This window comes from Arabidopsis lyrata (assembly GCF_000004255.2).
Source record: "Arabidopsis lyrata subsp. lyrata unplaced genomic scaffold ARALYscaffold_8, whole genome shotgun sequence".
Lineage (NCBI taxonomy): Eukaryota > Viridiplantae > Streptophyta > Magnoliopsida > Brassicales > Brassicaceae > Arabidopsis > Arabidopsis lyrata.
Window position 1 is genome coordinate 19,392,245 of NW_003302548.1, and position 21,601 is coordinate 19,413,845.

The 21,601-nt window shown below is 36.4% G+C and overlaps 6 protein-coding genes and 1 long non-coding RNA gene across 9 annotated transcripts; 4 read left to right on the forward strand and 3 right to left on the reverse strand.

The window, feature by feature from the left end:
- Positions 1-1,062: 1,062 nt before the first annotated feature.
- On the reverse strand, positions 1,063-3,190 carry LOC9302441 (probable serine/threonine-protein kinase PBL23). Its single transcript, XM_002866321.2, has 5 exons — positions 2,768-3,190; positions 2,316-2,485; positions 2,048-2,237; positions 1,529-1,965; positions 1,063-1,443 (listed from the first exon to the last, which is right to left on the reverse strand). The coding sequence occupies exons 1-5, from the start codon at positions 2,931-2,933 to the stop codon at positions 1,183-1,185; spliced, it is 1,224 nt and encodes a 407-aa protein (XP_002866367.1). The 5' UTR covers positions 2,934-3,190; the 3' UTR covers positions 1,063-1,182.
- Positions 3,191-3,293: 103 nt separating this feature from the next.
- LOC9302442 (two-component response regulator-like APRR3) lies at positions 3,294-6,643 on the reverse strand. 3 transcript variants are annotated; one of them, XR_002333190.1, is made up of 10 exons: positions 5,491-6,643; positions 5,242-5,403; positions 5,012-5,145; positions 4,755-4,928; positions 4,516-4,663; positions 4,133-4,427; positions 4,014-4,044; positions 3,750-3,935; positions 3,614-3,676; positions 3,294-3,510 (listed from the first exon to the last, which is right to left on the reverse strand). XR_002333190.1 is itself a non-coding variant. In XM_021030755.1 (10 exons), the coding sequence occupies exons 1-10, from the start codon at positions 5,801-5,803 to the stop codon at positions 3,504-3,506; spliced, it is 1,503 nt and encodes a 500-aa protein (XP_020886414.1). In that variant the 5' UTR covers positions 5,804-6,642; the 3' UTR covers positions 3,294-3,503. The 3 variants fall into 3 exon arrangements, 2 of the variants coding, with proteins under 2 accessions (XP_020886414.1, XP_020886409.1); XM_021030755.1 differs by having other exon boundaries at positions 3,614-3,681; positions 4,133-4,412; positions 5,491-6,642; XM_021030750.1 differs by having other exon boundaries at positions 3,614-3,681; positions 5,491-6,642.
- A 1,282-nt stretch (positions 6,644-7,925) lies between these two features.
- Positions 7,926-9,385, forward strand: LOC110229815 (probable E3 ubiquitin-protein ligase rbrA). Its single transcript, XM_021030790.1, has 2 exons — positions 7,926-8,702; positions 8,789-9,385. The coding sequence occupies exons 1-2, from the start codon at positions 7,969-7,971 to the stop codon at positions 9,027-9,029; spliced, it is 975 nt and encodes a 324-aa protein (XP_020886449.1). The 5' UTR covers positions 7,926-7,968; the 3' UTR covers positions 9,030-9,385.
- A 340-nt stretch (positions 9,386-9,725) lies between these two features.
- LOC9302443 (protein yippee-like At3g08990) lies at positions 9,726-11,263 on the forward strand. The gene is made up of 6 exons (XM_021030798.1): positions 9,726-9,786; positions 10,069-10,199; positions 10,438-10,493; positions 10,572-10,686; positions 10,789-10,841; positions 10,927-11,263. Exons 2-6 carry the CDS (start codon positions 10,101-10,103, stop codon positions 10,988-10,990), a joined length of 387 nt encoding a protein of 128 aa, XP_020886457.1. The 5' UTR covers positions 9,726-9,786; positions 10,069-10,100; the 3' UTR covers positions 10,991-11,263.
- Positions 11,264-11,685: 422 nt separating this feature from the next.
- Positions 11,686-12,846, forward strand: LOC9300743 (pumilio homolog 18). The gene has a single exon (XM_002864621.2). It carries the CDS (start codon positions 11,839-11,841, stop codon positions 12,823-12,825), a length of 987 nt encoding a protein of 328 aa, XP_002864667.1. The 5' UTR covers positions 11,686-11,838; the 3' UTR covers positions 12,826-12,846.
- Positions 12,847-13,490: 644 nt separating this feature from the next.
- On the forward strand, positions 13,491-14,852 carry LOC110229808. The gene has a single exon (XM_021030777.1). The coding sequence runs from the start codon at positions 13,730-13,732 to the stop codon at positions 14,765-14,767; it is 1,038 nt and encodes a 345-aa protein (XP_020886436.1). The 5' UTR covers positions 13,491-13,729; the 3' UTR covers positions 14,768-14,852.
- A 1,655-nt stretch (positions 14,853-16,507) lies between these two features.
- LOC110229817 lies at positions 16,508-17,552 on the reverse strand. Its single transcript, XR_002333196.1, has 2 exons — positions 17,029-17,552; positions 16,508-16,788 (listed from the first exon to the last, which is right to left on the reverse strand). It is a non-coding gene; the product is annotated as an uncharacterized LOC110229817 (long non-coding RNA).
- Between the last annotated feature and the right edge of the window lie 4,049 nt (positions 17,553-21,601).

The following is a 21,601-nucleotide window of genomic DNA, read 5'->3' on the forward strand; positions in this document are numbered from 1 at the left end:
GAATGATAAACACTAAAAGAACTCGCCGAATATATATATACACGTAAACATATATGCGCTCTAACTTCTATGCGTAATTTTTTTGTATTTATGATAAAATTAAATTATACACAAATTAGACTCAAAAAAAAAAAAAAAATTAGACTCATACGATTTTTTTTTTTTTTGAATAAAAAGTGTAACTAAGAGATTGGCGAAAATAGAAAGATAAAGACTTTTGAAGAATTATCAATAAAGTAATCAAAATTCATGAGTAAAAAATAATGTTTGCAGAACATAAATAGTAGTATATAGCAAGTACAATGTGACTAAATAAAATAAAATAATATATATGTATAGCACGTACAATATTATATCTGAAGAAATATGATATTTACACAAGATTTGCGTACTAATATTCATGGCATATATTATAAAACAGGGGTTTTTATTGGTTTGAATAAATTTAACATTCATTCATTCAAAAACAAAAATCATGGCAATAATCTTTACAGACTTTATTATCAAAATAAATGAAAAGAAAAATTACTAGAACTATATACAATGAATCCAAATTAAAGACTATTGAAGAGAATCTCATGTTAGAGAGACAATGCCACTTTGCGAAACTATTTTTTGTTCTTCACATCTTCCAAGGGAATCTCTCTTTTAGACCAAATTTGTTGCTCAAATGTAGTCACTACTCAGACACTCATTTCCTAAAGGCAAATTACTCCATGTTTAAGGCGATAACTTTCGTCTCAAGAAACAGAGAGCTTAAGCTTCTTTAGAGATAGCTTTTTTTTTTTCTCAAAACATGGCTCTTAAAGGTGAAACTTCATTAAAGCAGCTTCTCTTTATGCTGACCGTTCACAATCACTAGACTGCTGATTCAAATCATATATAAAGCTTCTCGTGGTATATATGATCAAGAGTCAAGCCCATTCAAAACGTCACTTTTATAAGTTGCAGAATCAAAGAGATAAATTTGAAAGACTTAGCATCTAACTAAATTCCAATAACAACAGTTATGCTTTGCTTTTTCCTCTCCACTCCTATTTTAAGAAGTTTCATAACAGCGAATGATGACCAAAACCATCTAAAAAAGTTCACAACCTGATCTCATCTTAAATGGTAAAACCAGTACCAAAACCAAGTCTATAATATGTTTCCGAAAAACCAAACACCAAAATAAAAAGCCTACTAAAAACCCCCGGAGAAAACTTCATATGTCGAAGCCGAACGCCTCCTTTTCACCTGGGGCGGCACTTGGACCGGGAAAGATGCAGCTTCGAGAACCATTGCTTCCACATCACTCATAGTAGGCCGTTCAAGTCGCTCTGTCTTTAAACACATCCTCGCAGTATCAAATATCTTCTTTAAACCTTCAACCGAATACCTATAACCGAGCGCAACATCAACTTTCACAGGCGCATCCTCGAGTCTAGGCAATATTCTGATAAACTGCAAAAATACAACTCAGATTTAGATCTTAACTTGCAGAACACGAAACGTACAAAGATTCTAGACACAAAAGTTTGAGTCATACCCATTCAGTGAGATTCTCCCTAATCCCAACAGGTTTCTTCACATAAAAAGGCTGCCTTCCGGTGAAAAGCACTAACAGAAGAGCTCCATAGCTATAGACATCAGTCTTAGTCGAAACAAACCCGGAAATCTCTCCTTCCGGTGCAATGTATCCCAAAGATCCCTTCATCGGATTGATCAGGATCTGCTTCTCAACACCGTTTTCATCTACATCGATTTTAGTCGCCAATCCAAAATCAGTCAGCTTTGGCACAAAATTTGCATCAAGTAGAATATTTCCGGCCTTGACATCTCGGTTAATCACTTTCAGCTCCTGGTGTAGATAAACCAGACCCTTGGCTACACCCAAAGCAATTCTCATCCTCGTATCCCAATTCAAAACCCTAATTGGTAGTTGTAGACCCTGAGGAAACGGACCCTGCACCCTCGTTGCGTGTGCTATACAAGAAGACAAGGAGTTGATTAACAACCCGGAAACTAAAACCGAGTCATCAATTAGGTTTGATTGAGTTTTCTTTACCAAAGATGTGACGCTCAAGACAGCCATTGGGCATGAATTCGTAGACTATAGCACGGTTCCTTTGGCCGTAACAATGGCCAAGAAGTCTAATCACATTTGGGTGATTAGCTGCATGTAACGTTGTAACCTCTGCCAAGAACTCAACATGACCAGTTGGATTGTCTGGTTTTTGAATCTTTACGGCTCCATCCTAATGAAATCAAAAGTTGCAGACTTTAGTTTCGATATTTAACCATAAAGGACATGACTTTTGGGTCGATATATATACCTCATTAAGTCTTGAGAAACGGCAGCGATAGACTTCGCCGAAGTTGCCTCTGCCGAGAAAATATTCGTCCCGGAAGTTTATTGTTCCGTCTACGAGTTCGCGCCATAGAAATGATGCTCCACAATTATCAGGTAGAGGTGGAGATATAGGGAAAAAACGAGCAGTGGGATCTGCAAATGAATCACCAAAACTTAAAGATCGAACAAGATTTACCCTAAATCAATTTCTTCTTGTGTTACGATAACGAATCAGTTTAAGTTCACAAGATGGAGACGCTGTTTCGAAACAAGAAGAACTAATATACTACTTTCACTTGCATGAACGTGACGAGATCAAAACAAACAAGTAAGAAACTTCTTCAAAACAGAGTTGCTTAAGGTACAAGAAACCCAGAAAACAAGAAATCTCGATTTCGATTTCAAGAGATTGAAACAGAGAAGCGAAAACGGAACCTGCAACTTCACGATCGTCAGGAAGTGAGAGATGATTTCTCCAAAGATGATTGAGGCGCTCGTTATTCCCAAATGGTCGGTCGAGGTTTACTTCGTCGTTCTCGTCGTTACCTTGCCCTGCGTTACGTGAGCTTCCTCCTTTGAGACAGCAAAAGAAACGTTTCATCGTAGCGATCAACGAAGATGAATCTTTCTTGAGACTTCTTTTCTTTTATTTTCCCGAGAAACTTTTTCCCGGAAAAAACTTGTAATTAAACAGAGTAACAGACTCTCAACGAGAAAACTAGAGCGAGAAAGAGAATGAGAGAGATTTGGATGATCAGAACTAAAAGAATTCGCCGGAGGATATATATAGACGGAAGATTATGCGCTCTAATTATTTTTAAAAATTAGAAAATTAAATAATACTCAAAATTACATTCACAGAAAAATATAGGCTCACACTATCAAATGAAGAAAAAAAATGTATAAAAAGTGTAATTAAGAAGATAAGACTTTTGAATATGTAATAAAATATTAATCAGAATTAATGAGTAAATGATTGTTTTTAGAGAAGAAATACTATAGCAACATTATTATGTTTGTAGAATAGAAAATACGATATTTAGACAAGACTACTCTTTTATTTTTAAAAATGGAAAAAAAAAAAAAATGCCACTTTGTGAAAGTTTCTTCTGGTTCTTCAGATATTAGAAATGGATCTCTCTTCTATACCAATTTTGTTGTTCAACTGTCGTCACTTCCTGATTTATAATCATGCAAAGGACTCCATGTGAGTACATTACTATATAAGGATACTTTTTGAAACATCTATAGGGAGAAATCTTGCAAAGGATTTGAACTTACTTGCGAATGAATTGACCTTTGACGCGAGGCCGTTGCTCAGCTAGTTTCTTCCTGCTATGGTACCTAACCTAAAGCATACAAAAAAGGCGATAATTTTCGTCTAGGAAACGAGAGCTTAAGCTTGTTTAGAGCTTACCTTCTTCTCAAAACATCGCTCTTTACGTTTAAGGCGAAACTTCATCAAAGCAGCTTCTCTTTGTGCCGATCGGTCACTTCCACTAGACTGCTGATTTAAAGGATTGTCACTGCTCGAACCCGAACCCAACAGTTTCCCAACAGGACTGCCATGAGGAGAACAACTTCCCATGTTTTCTTCTGGAGCCTAACTCACCAAAAATTAAAGCTTTATGATGAAACCGGCATAGATTTCAAAGACAGCGTCAAGCATCGTAAAAATTACCTTATTAGCAGAAGTAGCATCATTATTGTATCTGCACATGAGTATATGACACAAGAAACAATAACTCCAAATCAGTCACAGGTTCCACAGTTCTTTAGCAGTTAAGGTCAAGAACTTACTTTGAGAACGGAGAGTGATTTGAATGCCTCAAAACACTTTGATCACCGATTCTGTAATCTCCAGCCTCTCTTGGTTTTTTCAGAGTTTGCTCGAGTGATTGCAAAACTTCTCGGTTAGATGAAGATGTTTTGCTTTCTACTTGTGAGTTACCAGAAGAGCGATTCAGCATGTCATCATTGTTTCTCTCCAAAGCTTGAACAGAATACTTTGCATCCTTTTCCAGATCTCCGTGTTCTTCAGCTTTCTTACTCATAGACATTCCTGTCTGTGATCCCGTGCCTATTACAATATCATCTAAAGTAAAACAGATAGAATCTCAAGGAATTGTTCCACAAGATCAGTGTACTCACATTTTAAGTGACTAATTAAATTGTGTTCTTACCTATTTGTTCTTTCTGATCTTCAACCTCCTTCGGTTTATTAACATGTACCGATCCATTTTCATAGGTTTCTTTCTTATTGGGTGCATCGGGCAATTGATTTGAAGGCGAGGTGCTCTTAGTATCACTGGCTCTTTTGGTCCAAGAACTCTACATATTTTTATAAATGCAAAACCAATAAAAAATTTATAAACAGATTATTCCGACATTGTTATTATCTATAGCCACAGAAACATATTACCTGAGTTCCACTCCCATTATCACTTCCACCATCTCGGTTACTCAAACCACCACTACTCCCATCTTCCGTCTCGAGTTCATCACTGATGCTGGCATCATTTTCTGACCCTTCAGTGCTTTCAGGTTTCACCGACTTCTTGTCCTGTATTCCACTCTCACTTCCGCTTCCGCTAGACTGGTAAATCAAGAAACGCATAAGTAAAAGAAAAAAACACAGAGTAACTTTTGTAAAACAGGTAACCAAATCAGAACTCATACGCTGTGACATTTTCTCCAGACATGTTGCCAAAGATTCTTTAGTTCGTTCTTTCTAATGGGCTTCACGAGAAAATCAACAGCACCATTCGACAAACACTTAAAGACCAGAACCATAGAATCATGAGATGACATCACTACAAAAAGAAAACATCAGATCTTGAGTTACACAAACTGAGCATCGCATAATGAAACTAGATAAACAATTATTTAATGAGGATTTAAGTAAATACTTATGACGGGGATGTTCTTAAGTGTCTTATGGCTCATAATCTTGGACAACAGACCGGTTCCAGAATGGACAGGCAGGACAACCTCTGTTAAGACAAGATCAATGCAACTCTTCTCATCTTCTAGAATTCTCCAGGCTTCAAGGACATCCGAAACAGCATTAACTGACAAAAAGTTTCCAAATTCACAACTTAGTCAAAAGCAACAATGTGATTGCTAAACAAGGATGATCAATTCAATAAAAAAAAAACCTTCATAGCTGCAATTCTTCAAAAGGGCAGTAACAATATGGCGTGTTGAGTCATCATTCTCCACCAGAAGAACCTTAAGCGATCTAACCGGGAGATACCTCTCCCACTTAACAACAGGAGCTAGCGGTTGCTGTTGTTGTTGAGAAATCTGTATCAAATTGTTGGCATCATCTCCAGGAGTATCTTCAACTCGAAATTCATCTTCTTCGGATGAAACAAACACTTGCCTCTCGGTTTTCACTTCATCACCAGTTTCGTTGTTATTAAAACACATTTTTAGAAATCTAAAGAAAATGTCAAGACCAGCCTCCATGAACAAGATAGAATAGAAGCAGCATCAAATAACAGCTAAGATTCTGCAGAAACGTCCCCTCTACACTGACATAACACTTGCACATTTCTTCTTTCCCCAAACTTATTTTAATCCCTTCACCAAAACCTCAACCCAATAAGAAAAGAGAAACAAAAATAGCAACATTCCGTAAGAACATCACAGTCTCACACCAGAACAAAACAAAAACTGAATTTGGATAAATCCTCAAACTTTGCCCAAAGAAAAACTAAACAAGCCAAATCAAAGTTCAATAGTAGAGCACACTCAGCTTTAGGAAACAATCTGAATCTTGTTGTTTCTGAAATCAAAAGCTAGAATGTACCAATAGAAAATCATCACAGTACTTGGCAACGAGTTAAGAAAGTTTGAACACAGTCTCTTTTATTCCTTAGATCTAAGATCACAGTACTTGGCAACTTTCTCAAAGTTGTTATAAATTCCTCAGAACCCAGATACAAAATCAAACTCCAAGCTATGATACTTAATGAAATAAGCACAAAAACTGAAACAGCAGCAGATTGTCAAAGCGACAAAACAAACAAAAGCAAACCTTTGTAGCTTAATCCATAGATGAAGAACACCACCACCACCAGAATCTCTTACCATACCTGACTTTCAAAAAAACAAATTACAACGAAAAAAAGAACAGATGTTTTGCTTAGCAATTTAATCACCTACACTAAATGAAAGGTATCATCCAAAAATGTTTTGATTCGTATCTAACTTTTTCTCTTACCAACAACTTTACAGAATCCAATTGCTACTAAAATATGTAAAAAGAAAGAAATTTTAAATCAGAGGAAGAGAAGATTGAAAGATTGGGACTTTTGGGGAGGTGGTGGAACAAAAAAGGTCAGAGAAGATATTATTTTGGAGTTCGATGACGTGGCAAAACTAGCCTACGTGTCGTGTAGGACCCGATGATTTCACGTATCTCGAGATTGGTGACGTGGACAAAATCAAAAGCTTGGACTGGGAGGTTGGTTTAGAGGTAAACCGAATCTTAAGATTGTCAACGAACGACGACGTTGACTTACATCTTTTTTTTCTATATTGCTTGCAAATTTTAGAAAAGAATAAAAATGTTTTAGTGTACTTCTTCTTGTTTTGACTGACGTTGACCTCGGAAATGAGCAGACGTTGACCTCAGAGCAATCACAAATGACGATTATACCCTTCTTATTCCGTCGAAATTTACAATCTCCCTCCACCGCCGTCGCTGCTCGCTGTAATTAGGTGAAGCTTTCACGGACGACGTAGTAAATGATCGCAAGAGCTAGACGTTTCAGACAAAAAAATTTGGATATCTTTTACCAAAAAAAACAAAAAAATTTGGATAGATTTACGCTGATTATTTTCCCCCGATTTTTTCGCGGAACAATCTTAACGAGGATCCTGAAGCTTCGCGAATCTAATTTGTAGATTTTATTTTGTTCTCTCGCAGATTCTTCTGAGGGCTTCGGATGCTACTACTACTATATATGAATGAATCATCATAAAATCTCATTGTCACCACCACATTAGTCGCACCACATGGCTACTTGTGAAATGGATTTAGACGGCGTTTCACTGATTGACTCCGCCGAGAGAAAAGTCAAAGAAAAACCTCAATTTCACAAGCTTTACTTCAACAGTTTGGTAAGCGTAGAGATTGTGTCCAAGAGCGAAACGCCGGTCACAACTACGCGATTTGATGTTGTAATTCGCGACCACAAGGATAATCTGGTGTTTAAGAGTAATGGACTTCTTCATGACCACTACATGACTTCCACGGAGGCCGAGGTTAGGGCTTTGATGCGTGGTCTAGAAGAAGCCACTCATGGATTAGATACGAAAATGGAATTATATACTCCTTCCGTTTCATAATATAAGTCGTTTTAGCTTTAAACACGCAGATTAAGAAGATTTACTTTTAAAAAGTTCAGCCAATCATAAAAGAAACTGCATAATATAAATAATTATAAAATATTAAAGTAATATATAAAGTGCATAGAAACTTGAAAACGACTTATATTATGAAACAAAAATTTTTCTCCAAAACGACTTATATTATAAAACGGAGGAAGTATGTAACACGTTGAGTTGATTTTTGAACGTAGCTTTCGGAAATATCGGATTACAAGGAGAAAAAGATTGCATTGCTAATGGATGATGTGAAAGTTATGAGAAAGAGATTCATATCTAGCAATCCTGTGAAGATGTTCAATGAAGATGTTAAATTTTTCTATAGACCCTCTATGATGAAGAGGTGCACAAAAAAAAAGAATAGACTGACTATGTCAATGCTTTATCAAGCCAAGGAAGCTAAGAAAGAGAATCAAGGCAAGGAACCTAAGAAAGAGACTTGCGGTATCTGTATGGAAGACATTGATCCTTCACTCATGTTTTCTGCTTGTGTATACGGTCATAGATATTGCTTAACTTGTGTGAAATCACATATCGAGGTGAAGCTTCTTGATGGAATGAAACCGAACTGTCCTCAGCCTCTCTGCAAGTGTCAGCTATCTATGGCTAGATGTGGTGAGATTTTGAATGAAAAGCTGAGTTTGATGTGGAAACAGAGGATTAGAGAGGATTCAATAGCTTATAGCCAGAGAGTTTACTGTCCATACCAAAGGTGCTCGTATCTAATGTCGAAAACCGAGCTTTCTTCTTCATCTGCTAAATATGGACGTAGGAGATGCTTCAAATGCGGTGGCGACTTCTGTATTCACTGCAAAGTTCCGTGGCATAGTAAGCTAACATGCACCAAGTACAAGAGATTGCATACTCAAAATGATGTGCTTAAGTCTCTAGCAAATCTTAGAGAGTGGCGTCAATGTAGCAATTGCCAACACATGATTGAACGTTCTTCCGGATGCGACCACATGACTTGCAGGTATCTCTTCCTATTTTCCAACATTGCCGTTAAGAAAACAGAATTATACAAACATTTCGTTTCATGTTTCCTTTGTTACCTTGTAGGTGTGGAAATTCTTTTAACTACACGCGTGGGGCTAATGGGATCAGCTTAGCCGGCCATAGAGCATTCATTACTAGGTACAATAACCAATTCGGGTACAGCTTAACCGGCCATAGAGAATTCAGTTCTCGGTACGAAAACCGATTCCAGAGCGAAAAACATGATGAGAGATTTGGTATGATATGTATTGTTTTAATTTTGATGTTTATTGGTGTGGTATCACTGGTAGTGTGGTATGGCTAGACTTTTAGTAGACTAATAATTACAATTTCGGTTTGGTATTATCCCCTTTTTTATTTTTGTAGTTGCAGTTAGAGAATAATAATAATAAAGGCTCAATAATAAAGTAACGTCGAGCATAGCATGTCCAACGAAAGCCAACCATAAAGCCTAATAGCTGGTTCAATAATTTCTTGAAGTCACTATAAAGCCTAAAACTTTTTACCCTCGATTTCAACCCCAAGAGGCCAACATAAGTGATGTTGAAATACAAAACTTAATAGTTTATTTATTTATAAAACCATTTAAACAAAAACTAATTAAGAATACCCTAAAATAACACTAACACAAGTTATATTAGATAAATTTTATTTTTACGTACTCGGTAACAATTTTCTTGAAAAATTATAAAAGTTTACAATTGCGGTTTTATTTAAAATTTAAACAACCTAAAATATTAAAATCAGATATTTTGAAAAAGATACAGATTTTATTGTTAATAAAACTATCAGATGATTTGAATATTAGACATTTTGATTTATTTACAACCCAGGAGGATAAAAGCAGGAAAGGAAACCAAGATATAGATCCGGTTCTCTTCAACTCGACATTCCCGGTTTACTCCCTAAACCCAATGTGGACCAATTCGCAAAAAGTTTTAATACTGAAAACTGGGCCCGTGGATAATGGGCCGTAGGATCTATAAATAACCGATTCTTTGGGGAATTTGAAAACTCTTTCTTCCTCTTGTCTTTGGCGTTTCTTCCTCTTCTGGCTCTGGGTAAGATCAAACGATCTCGATTTTCTCGGAATCTTAGAATTTTCTCGGAATCTTAGAACTTTCTCGGAAGTATTAGGCTTAAGTATTAGTATATCCTCATCGTTATTTTGGTGATTCTTCTTCATTTTATTGTCAATTTGATGCATTATTTCGTGAAGTTTTACGGGGCGATTTCTTGATAATCGTTTTCTAATTTCTGAGTTGGCTAAAAAATTATCTCTTCGATTTACTTGTAATTTTGCAATTATCGATGAATCTTGTGTTCTTCGTGTAACATCGTAAATACTGAGATCTGGTGGGAATCTTCAGGCGAAATGGGAAGATTATTCAAGATAGATCTCGAGGGATCGGTTTATAAATGCAAGCACTGCGAAGTTGAATTCGTTGTTTACGGAGATCCTCCAATCACAAGGGTTTGATTTACGCTTCTTGCTCAAAAACTTGTTTCTTTCGGTTTCTTCTATGTCGAATTTGGTTTATTTGTTTCTTGATATTGGTGATGGTCATTGATGAATTCAGCAAGAATCAACATTTTTGTAGATAGTTGGTTTGTGTTATGTGCTCTTAGAAATCGAAACTAGTAGAATTTGACATTTCTCCACTGTTACTGAAAAGTTGATCTGATAGAATTTCTGTGTTTTTTTTCTGCAGAATCTGCTATTACAATATCCGCCTAGCCTTGGGAAACTATATTGCATCACCAAATGGTAAAATCATGCTTCGGATTTCATTCAAGGTTACTTTGTTACAGCTTGTGCTTTTACTAAAAACCCTTTTGGTGGCAGCTACAATGTGGTGATTGATGCTGATATAATGGAGTTCACTGTAAATGGAAGAGTTGACAAGTCTATGCGTCCAGTGTTCTGTATCGGTTGTGGCTCTCATGTCGGCATGTACTATGTATAAAAGAAGACTCTTTCCATCAAATACTTCAACATACCATGAGTTGGTTTTGGTTCGAGCTTAATTTAAGTGTTTCTCATTGTGGTTTTTTTCACACAGGAAGGCGCAGATGATACAGTGATGTACAATGAAGGAAATTTCTTCATCAATAGGTGATGATCCATTTAGTGTTTTTGCACCAGCAAGTTCTTATTTCTTTCTCACTCTCTGAAGAATAATGGTTTCGTTCAAATGCAGGTTTAAGCTCCATGGACCACCAGAAGGAAGCGATGATGAGAATCCATCAAACCAGGAAGAATAGTGTGTTTTTGAAGAATGCAGAGGCAGGATATATAGATTCTCTGTTTCTTCTCTTCATACTTTGCTACTTCTTTTCTCAAGTGATTAGTCCTCAAGACCCTTTTATTTGCTCCATTCTTTTCCGGGGTAAAAGACAGTTGTAAGTAGCAGAAAATATTCATTTTTCTTTGTGTTATCTTTGTAGAACCATAAAATTCTCTTCTTTGACACTTTTTTGTACTTTTACAATCTGATCTTGCCATTAGGGGAAAGAATAGTGTTTATTGCGTCTTCTTATATTTGGCTTTTAGATTGCTATATGTGAAAATTTTGGAAGTACGAGTAGTGAAATAGAGAGAGTTCTCTTGGCCTTAAATTTATAGCCCAAATGGGTCGGAAACAGAGCAGATTGCTTATATTTACGAATTATTATCTTCTTCTTTTTTTTTTTTTTGTTAAAGATTTACGAATTATTATCACTTTATGCAAAGCTCCGTTCTTTGACTCGTTGTTTTCCTTTTTAAAAATAAACCATGTTAATTTGATTTTCGTGCCTAAATATTATCGATTTACAAAAAAATCTACTTGTTTCCATTTTGTTCAGATACATTATTATTATTAAAATCAAATAGTTAGGAAAATATAAGAAAAAAGGAAACTCCACCAAATAAGTTTCCTTTTCCTAGTAGTAATCCAAATTGTGTTGTAAGTAGAAAAACAAAAGCCCTAACTTTTCTATAAATACTAAAAGCATCACCACAGATCCAACACTTCCTCATTCACAAGTCTCTCATATTTCTCCAAAATCACACTAATTAATCAAACCCTTTTCAAGAGTAACTTCTGTAGATCAAGAGATAACATCAATTAATGGCAGTCGCCGATAATTCCTTTTCAATGTCGACCATGTTCAATGCTTTACCATACTCTAAAGGAATCTCCGGTTTCATTCCTCCTCCTGGATTCGCCCCACGCGCCTCCGCCACGCCCTTGCACGCAGCTCTGTTCAACCTAATGACTGACGGCGAAGGTGTGTCTTACTTTAAAGGCATGATCTCAAAGTCAGACAAAACAGTGCTTCAGAGGATGGCTTCGTTGCTGACGTCAGACTCCGATTACTTCATGGCGATCGTCACAAACAAGTACGGCTCGAGACGCGTGCAGAAGCTCCTCGGCAAATCAGATGATGCCGACGCGCTCTTCTGTGCCGCTATCTTGCGCCGCTTCCTCCACATCACGACCGACAAATACGCAACCTACGTGACGATACGAGCCATGGTCGTTTTCGACAAGGAGATGAAGAAGGCAATGTACGAGCACATTCTCTACCATGCTCTCGACCTAGCGTGTGATCAACACGGCTGCATCGCGCTCAACGATATCATAACCGACTCTGACGATCCTTACTACAGAGATCAGCTACTAGACTTGGTCGCATCCAACGCTCTCTGTCTAAGCAACGATGCTTCAGGGAACTTTGTGGTCCAACATGTGCTTACACTGTATGACTTGCGTTGCACTCACAACATCGCGGTTAATCTTTATGGCCATTGCATTGATCTCTCGTTTAAGAAGTATGGAAGCTACATCGTGGAGAAGCTTTTGGAGGCGGAGGAGTCAATGGTTGTGGTGGTTGTGGAGCTTTTGGATTGCGATGGAGACACGTTGATGAGGCTGGCGAGGAATGAGTTTGGGAATTTCGTGGTGGTCAAGGCACTGAGATTCACCAAGGCGATGTCTAAGATTGATCTGTTTTGGGGTTTGGTGCAGAAGCTCATGCCTTTTCTCCATCTCTTGCGTAGATCTCACGGAAGCAACATTGCAAGCATCTTGGACTCATTTAGGCTTCGTTGCTGACTATAACAACTGTGTGGTAAACAACTGTATGGTAAAGAAAACAACTGTGTGTTTATGTCTCAAACTAGGTACAATACTTAAATTGTTCAGGTTTTTAAGGTAGTTTACATAAATAACTCTTTTAAGAAGATTTTTCCTCTTTTAACTACTTTTTTATAAGGTTGTAGTTTTTTTTTTTTTTTTTGTCGTCTGGATTTATTATTTATTGCAAATTACGAGAACTGTTACATAGATGATTCTACAACAGACAATTCCTTCCGACCTTTATTAGATTCACGACCCTGAATAAAATGTAAAACTTATTCGAAAAAAATGTTTTTACATCAAGTGCAACATTTGGTAAATAAATTGCATACAATTTTCCAATGAAAAAACCTACTTCCCTTTAGTGTAAAGCTTTGGTGTCCTATGTTCAAGTATCTTCTTAATTCTTTTGCTTTCTCTCTAAGGAGATTCATGTCTCTTGCCCTCGAAGCTCTTCTTTCGGAAACCTTCGTTTGTAAGACCCTCTACTCTCCTCTCTAATGGCTGCTCTTCTTGCTCGCCCGCAAACTCCATCTTCTTTATGTTTGAAAGCAAATCGAATGTAATATAATATAGAGACATGGAATATAAATTTGGAATCAGAAAATATTGACTTGTTTATTTAGGTTTAGAAGTAGGAAACGCAAAAGTAAGTTAATGAGAGTTATATGGTATAGTGGAGAAAAGGACTTTTGGGAAAGAAAAAAATATACATAGAGACCATAATTAATTTTGGAGATGTGAAACTTGCTGACCAAGTCCCTTCCTCTGTATTAATGGAGGGTTTTAGATGTGAACATCACCAATTCTTCAATTAGGTTTTTGTTTTCTCGTTCTTTCTTTCTTTCTTTCTTAATTCTCTTGCTCTCTTTTAAGAATCATGTCTCTGCTTCTCAGCCAGCCCTCGACGCTCTGCTTTCGGAAACCTGTCTTTGTAAGATCTTCTCCTATTCACTCTAATAATATCTTCTTATCTACTTCTTTGCCGCAAACTCCTCCTTGTGTGATCATGTACGTTGATCCTTGTGGAGCTGATCCCGGAAAACTCGTGATTAGGAGGGCTGGTGACAGCACTCCTCTGGAAAAGAATTTGCCGATGGAGTTGACAAACGAAATGAGAACGATCGGATCATCCAATGGATGGCTAACTACTTTGAAGGACGGCGTGATAGGTCTCCAAGACATTGATCTAAACCTGGTTGCATCGGATGCAGATCCAAAACGTATTTCTCTGCCTCCTCTTGTGACTCTTCCTCATTGCCAAACCCAAATCGTCACCAACGTGGCAATGTCCTCATCTTCTCCCAAGGATGAAGACTGTGTTGTGGCTGTCAAGTTCTTGGGGCCTCAGCTCAGCTTTTTCAGACCCGCTCAGAGTAACTCCGAGTGGATCAACATTAGAGTCGAAAATCCTTGCTTCTTCTCTTCCCCTGTCATGTATTCCAAGAGAGATGACATGTTTCACATACCTGGATCTGGAGGCCACCTCATCGCATCATGGGATCTCACAAAACATGTCAACAAACCCAAGTTTCAGAGGTTGGGGTTCAGAAAGATTCCCAATATGACCAAAGACAACAAAAGGCTTCTAGATTCGTGCTGCAAGAGCGAACACTTGGTGGAGTCAAGAACCACCGGTGAAACTTTCATGGTTAAGTTGTACAAGAAGACAGCCGAGACCAGCGACGGAATTGCGAAAAAAATGCAGACAGTAGCTTTAATGGTGTTCAAGCTAGATGATAAAGGAAGCGCTGTTTACACTCAAGACATTGGAGATCTCTCCATTTTCCTCACAAAGTCTGAACCTTTCTGTGTCCCCTCCAGCTCTTTTCCCGACATGTATCCTAACCATGTCAAAATCTTGGATGTCGATGAAACCGCAATTGTCAATCTAGCTGAGCAAAAGTGGAATTGCTAAGAGTCAAAAATATATACTAGTTTGGTATTGAGTTTGCCTGTGGAGTCTGTCTTTTTCTTCAAACATCAAATTTTTTTTTTTCATATTCTCTGTGAGATTGATATACATGTGCTCTTTGAAATATCAGGAAAAACGGTCTATTTTCCCACGAGAACTATTGCATCACGATAGATAGAGCCCAAAGTATGACCCCGATCTATATATCTCTGAAACAAAAGTTCTATACCTATTTCTCCCCGACACAAAAGTTCTGTATCTAAATCTCCCCGAATTAATAGTTCTAGATCTATTAAACCATAATCCTGGGTTTCTTCGGTTTATTTTATATTTAACCGATTATTCCAAAACTTAAACCCAATTTTATATCTAACCGACTATTCCAAAAATTAAACCCAATTAAACCAGAGAAAACCAAATTTCTCAACATACATTATCTCCTTCCTCTCTCTCACGCCTTTCTCTCTCTCGTGTGCGTCATCTTTCTTCTAAAATGGTGAGAATCATTAAACCCATCACGTATTCTCTCATATTTGTCAAAGATTTTCGTGCCATTCTTAATTCTAATGCTTCTTCTTCTCAAACTTTCGTCCTGTTACCCTGTCAAAAAAGTATGACTTCGATGCCTTACGTGACTTCATAGCCAATCACAAACAAAAACCCGGTGGGGGGAATCAATTTTTCTTCTATTGATTGCTGCAACCAATTTGACCGGAATCACTGCAATCCCAATTTAAACTCTATCAATCCAGACACCGGAAGGGTTACTAAATTGGAGCTCATGAACAAATAGTTGTCGGAGAAATTGACTGAATCTCTCAAGAAGCTAGTTGAGATTAGGGTTCTTAATCGGTCTCAGAATTTCATCAAAGACTCGATCCCTGTTTCGATTTTCAACTTGGTGAATCTATAGGCTCTTGATTTGAGTTCTAATGATCTCTCCGGCGAAATCCAAAGAAGTATAACTCTCCCAGCTTTGCAAAGTCTTGATCTTTCCTCCAATGGCTTCTTCCTCCAATAAAACCAGAGTTCTCAACTTTTTTTTTGTTTCTCGAGCATAAACGGATCATGAGAACTTGCCCAGAAAATTAATCAATGTTAATGCATATAATCTTTGAATTTCTGTTAAAATTGATGTTTTTGTGTGTTTACCGGTGATTGGAATCGGAGAATCATCGATTCCAAGTTTATCAAGTTTCAAAGACGAGAAGCTATACCAGAAACCTTCGTAGACGGAACTGTTCAATGGAGCGAATTGAAGTACAATTGGTGGGGTTTCCTTCTCAGCCAATGCCCCGATCTTACTCTCTGTGTGCAATTCTCTGGGAAGAGAGATATTAAGAAAATCTGGTTTTCTTTGGTTTAATTGGGTTTAGTTTTTCAATAATTGGTTAAATATAAAATAAACCAACGAAACCCAGGATTATGGTTTAATAGATCTAGAACTATTAATTCGGAGAGATTTAGATACAGAACTTTTGTGTCGGGGAGAAATAGGTATAGAACTTTTGTTTCAGAGATATATAGATCGGGGTCATACTTTGGGCTCTATCTATCGTGATGCGATAGTTCTCGTGGAGAAATAGACCGTTTTTCAATATCACAACATAGAAGTAGAACTAACAAGCAACAACACAGAACTCTTCTCAAAGGATATCAAAGAGTTGAGCTCAAGTACAACTGATCAAAAATCACAACAGTAACTACTTGATGAACATCTAATTGAAATTCTTATCGCACAAATTACTCCTTAAAGTTCGATAAATTTATAGATTGTCATTCTATTTCATATGGTGTATTATTAGTTCTGGACAAAAGGTACAAAAAAAGATTGTGCAAGTTATAAATGTGTGGCAGTGAGAAACAGTTGGATATAACAAGATGTGTGCTAATGTATTTTACTATATACCATGGGGTGAAAAGAACGCAGAAGGAAGGGCATGCCGGTTAGTAAGATGGTCTGAACCCCTCTTCAAGAAATTGAAAGGCGTATCACATGCCGCTGCAGCCATATGGGTCTCCATCTGTGAATAGATCAAATGGAAGAGCAAGAAATTGATGAATCAATGAAAAATCATGAGGGCTCAATGTCACAACCGGTTTTCTGAGAAAAGCGCGTGACAAGGAGCTAGCTAATGAGACAGTATATTTGAGTTCCAAATTGCTATGACAAATCGACAAAGAAACATTTGACTAACAGTTGCAGCAAAACGCATATGAAAGAAAAGTAAATCAAATTTGGTGCACTAAAGAGAAAATTGCACCTATCTTACTGTTAGAGACATGGTGAAGCCGGAGGGCCCTATCTTTTTGCTTTGGACCATCTCCCAGTGAAAGAGAGATTCCCAAGTTGAGGTCGAGCTTAACATTAGCTCAATGATAAGATCAGAAAGAAAAAACAAGTTAGTAGTAGTTTTCCACATATTAAGCAGAGATATCAATGATGGCATTAATGTAGATTGTAATTGTAGTGTTCCTTGTTAAAGTAGATTGCATTTTCCTTGTTATTGAAACAATGACTTCGTGTCATGCAATACTAAACGAGAGGAGGAAAATGCAACTTGTGTGCTGAGCAAAAGATGAATTGAATATCTTTGTCTCCTAGAAAGACTTGCCTTCAAGTTTGGCAAAGGAAGCTACAGTGTATCTTTTGGGTAGTTCATGATATGTGTAAACAGTTTGGCGAATGACATAGGGACTGGGAAGAGATTCAGATTGAAGAAGACTTTGAGAATGAAGGCGGGGAGAACGAGAATCCTGATGATGCTACACTCAGCTACCTGATTTGTTGTCTGCACAAGTTAAGGTCAACAAGCAAGAAGCATAAAAGCATGGAATCGGTAAATGATGATGATGCTTGCCTTATTAAACAATACTTGCAAGCCCAAGTTCATAATCTTGGACAACAGACCAGTTCCAGAATGCACAGGCATGACAAACTCTGTTAAGACAAGATCAATGCAACTCTTCTCATCTTCTAGAATTCTCCAGGCTTCAAGAACATCCGGAACAGCAGTAACTGACAAAAAGTTTCCAAATTACAAATGTTAGTCAAAACCAACAATGTGATTACTAAACAAGGATGATCAATTCAATAAATAAAAAACCTTCATAGCTGCAATTCTTCAAAAGGGCAGTAACAATATGGCGAGTTGAGTCCTCGCTTTCTCCTTCTCTGATGGAGATCTCGCTTTCTCCTTCTCTGATGGAGACCTCGCTTTCTCGCCTCTTGCCTTAACATTGATTCTAGCAGCGGTCAGAGTCTTTCAACAGTCGAATCTCTAGAGTTTTTGTGCTTAAAGTGAGAATAACTCGCCGGAAATACGTCGGAGAACGTTGTCGATTCGACTGTTGAAAGCCATTTTGAATTTTCTGACCAGACGTGAAGAAGTTAAATCGAACGATGAATTCCGAATCTGATCAGGCGTGACAAGTGAATTGACTTCGATACCCCTCCTCGACTCGTCTCTGTGGCTTTATTATTTAGGACAATAGTGTCAATACACTATATAAAATCAAATGGACCGGTTTAGGCCCATTATTTCGTTGTCGTGGGCCTTTAGCGACTCTTTTCTACGGAGTCGTTTTAGTAGTGTTTTTTTTTTTTTTTTTTTTTTTTTTTCCAGTTGAAACAAGTATAGAAACAAAGGGAAACTTCTACATTTCCAAGTTTTTGCTACAAAAGTCGGAAGCAACTCCGCGTTCTCAAATCTCTGTTTTTTTGGGATACAAAGGCAAAATCACACTACAAACTGTTTTCAGCGCTTTCAAATCTCTGTTTTTTTGGATACAAATGCAAAATCACAATACAAACTGTTTCCGCGCTTTCAAATCTCTGTTATTAGGATACAAAGGCAAAATAACACTACAAACTGTTTATTGGCTTACAAAGGCAAAATAACTAGAAAATGCAATACAAAAAGCAAAGTTCATATGCTAGGCTTGTTTTCCTCTCCAAATTCATCGGAATATGAAATCTGGTTCTGTATCAATTATCCAGTCAAATTTCTCCATCAGAGATGTATTGAATACTTAGAACAAGAATCAATTTTCTTTTGAGTTTTGTAAGGGAAAAAACACAATGTTGTTTCTTGAGTTTAGAAGTTTTCTACCTTTTGGATTGGTACTCCATGACGTTTGCACCAAGCAACAGTGATCCTAGGATCCATGTAAATGAGCTTAGATGTGAACAGCACCTCAAACTTCTTCTCCCACCTGCCATTACAAAAAAACATTCACAAAGAGAGACATATTATTAGGGTAAAGATATAAGCAAATATATTTTAGCTAGATACGATCTTATCAATAGTTTATGTCTATTAAATGAACTATTTATGTCTCAATCTAGTTACGACTATAAATGGGTGACACAAAATACTAAGTTGAAAGAGTTGAATGAACATTTAACAAATTTTTCACCATTTGAGATGAAAGAATCGAAAAAAAGATCCACTTCATTCAATTTAAAAACCTGAAAAATTGAATAAATTCTAAAGCAAAAATGTTCAACTCATTCAATTATTGCAGATGAATAGATTGAATGATTTTTAACCCATTCAACTTAAAACAACCATTTATAACCTTAAATTGTATGGGTGTTTAAGTTAGATACATAACTCTTGTAAAATAGGTTTTTCGTCATTAACTACTTTTTTTTCTTTAAGGTTGGAGTTTTTATGAGGAAGAATTACACAATTTGAAAAGCAAAATTGGCTAATACACATTTCTTCTAGAATTCTTATTTCCGAAAACAAAACAAACCTAAATCGAGAGTTGTAAACGAAATCACATTATTACTTTGTTTTCAGTTGGTCTTACGTTTAAATATTAGATAAAAGATACTCGTACTTGACAATTCCCTTTTTTTTTTTTGATCACCTATACTTGACAATTTCTATATACTTGTATATTGTTGAAATCGGTATAATTTAATAATCGCACGAAAGAATGGCCAACTTGAAACTCGATTTTGTTGAATTCTGCAGATACTGAGTCTTCGATTGAGAATAGGCGATGCATCGTGGTTTTGCCGTGTCACATCGTACCAGAAACAATATTCATTTCTGAATAAGATAAAGAGTAAAATCATATGGTCATAGACTTTGTCGACAACTATGATAATATAAATATTATCCTTGATTTTAAAATATATATTTTATGATTTTATTCCATAATGGAATCATAGCAACATCAATTCTAGTGAATCTGTATATTAAGAAATGTGACATATCGAAAACAAATGTTACTAATTTCACAATAGAAAAAAAAATCACAATAGAAAATTTTGAACAAGCCTTCAATCGGTGAAAAGGCAATTGTAGCTTTCTCAGCAAAATCAATTATATGCGACGGGAAATTTAATCTCACTGTGATAAATTAGGTGTCAAGAGTTTGCCAAAAAAAAAAAAAAAAATGTATTATCATTGCAAGGATAGGACAGAAGGCGGCCACGTCTTTCAATTCAACCTCGTCTGCCTTATATGATTAATATATATGATTTCACGAAGAAATGATTGATAATATTTATTACGAAAATGACAACGGAAAAAGGATAATAATATAATAACAGTGACATTTTAAATTCTAGATAAAGACACTCTCTTTTTTTTTTTTTAATGTAAAGCAAATTTACTCATATGTATGATCATCTTGCAAGAATCCTACCCAAAAAAAAAAAAAAAAATCTTGCAAGTATGTGATTCTAACAACCTAATTTCACTTTGACATTTAGGCAAAAGTAAAATTAAGGTTGTACTTGGTAGTAAAACGGCAAATCTTGAAAAGAGGTTGAAATAAGGAATGGGCATGAAAATGAAAAAAAAAGAAAATTCTGAAACTGTTAAATTCCCTAAATTTAAGGAAAGTGAGAATGGACGTGGGCCGTCAGATCAGATATTTGACCTGAGATGGCTGAGAGAGTAGTTGAATGGCTGGGGTTCAATCTCTGTTGTACACGCGGCTTTATATTACTCGTCAAAATCCTTGATCTTCGAGATTTTTCTGACACTCTTAACTTTGGCAACCGGCTAAAGCCAGTCGCAATTTTCATTTGACCTACCCCACTCAATAAACATTTCCAAAGAAAAGGAGATTCGTATGGACACAAAGATTAGATATTTTTAGGCCATCTTCATTTTCCGCCGGTAACCTGTGTCAAGACCATAATACGTAGTGACGTCTTTTTTCCTTGTGAGCTGCAGGGCCGACTTTTCACTCATTTTGGTGAATCATTTGTATTGGGTCTCAAATTTGCGAAGCCTATTTTGTTAAGAGTTTTTTTTTTTTGAGGTCCCAAAATTATGAAATAGGTTTCAAAATTAGTAAAATAGACCTCAAAAATTAACAAAAAAAGCTTCAAAATAGTAAAAGAAGCTTCAAAAATTAACAAAAAGACTTCACAATTAGCAAAAAGGCCTCATAATTAGCAAAAAATCTTTAAAATTTAAGAAAAATTGTTAAATAAAAATTATAAATGCTCCATAATTAGCAAAAAAATTTTTTTTAGCAGTTTCTACTTTTTAAAAAAACCCCAATTTTATTTTTCGTATTTGGCCCCGGATTTCACCGGACCGGCATTGGTGAGTTGTGACATATACGTAGTGTTGTAGTTTGTAAATTGTAATTCATCTTACTCCTTTTTTTTTTTGAACATCTGAATTTTACTCCTTTTTAAAAAAAAATTCTATCCAAAATATCTGTGTTTACACTATTGAATGTACCTATCTTAAAAACCTATCAATTTCTTTGTTGATCTCTTTGTATTACATTGCTCTCAAGCTATGTAGTCTTAGAAAATAGTACTAATGAATACAAGATACTTTGCTTTCAAACCATAAG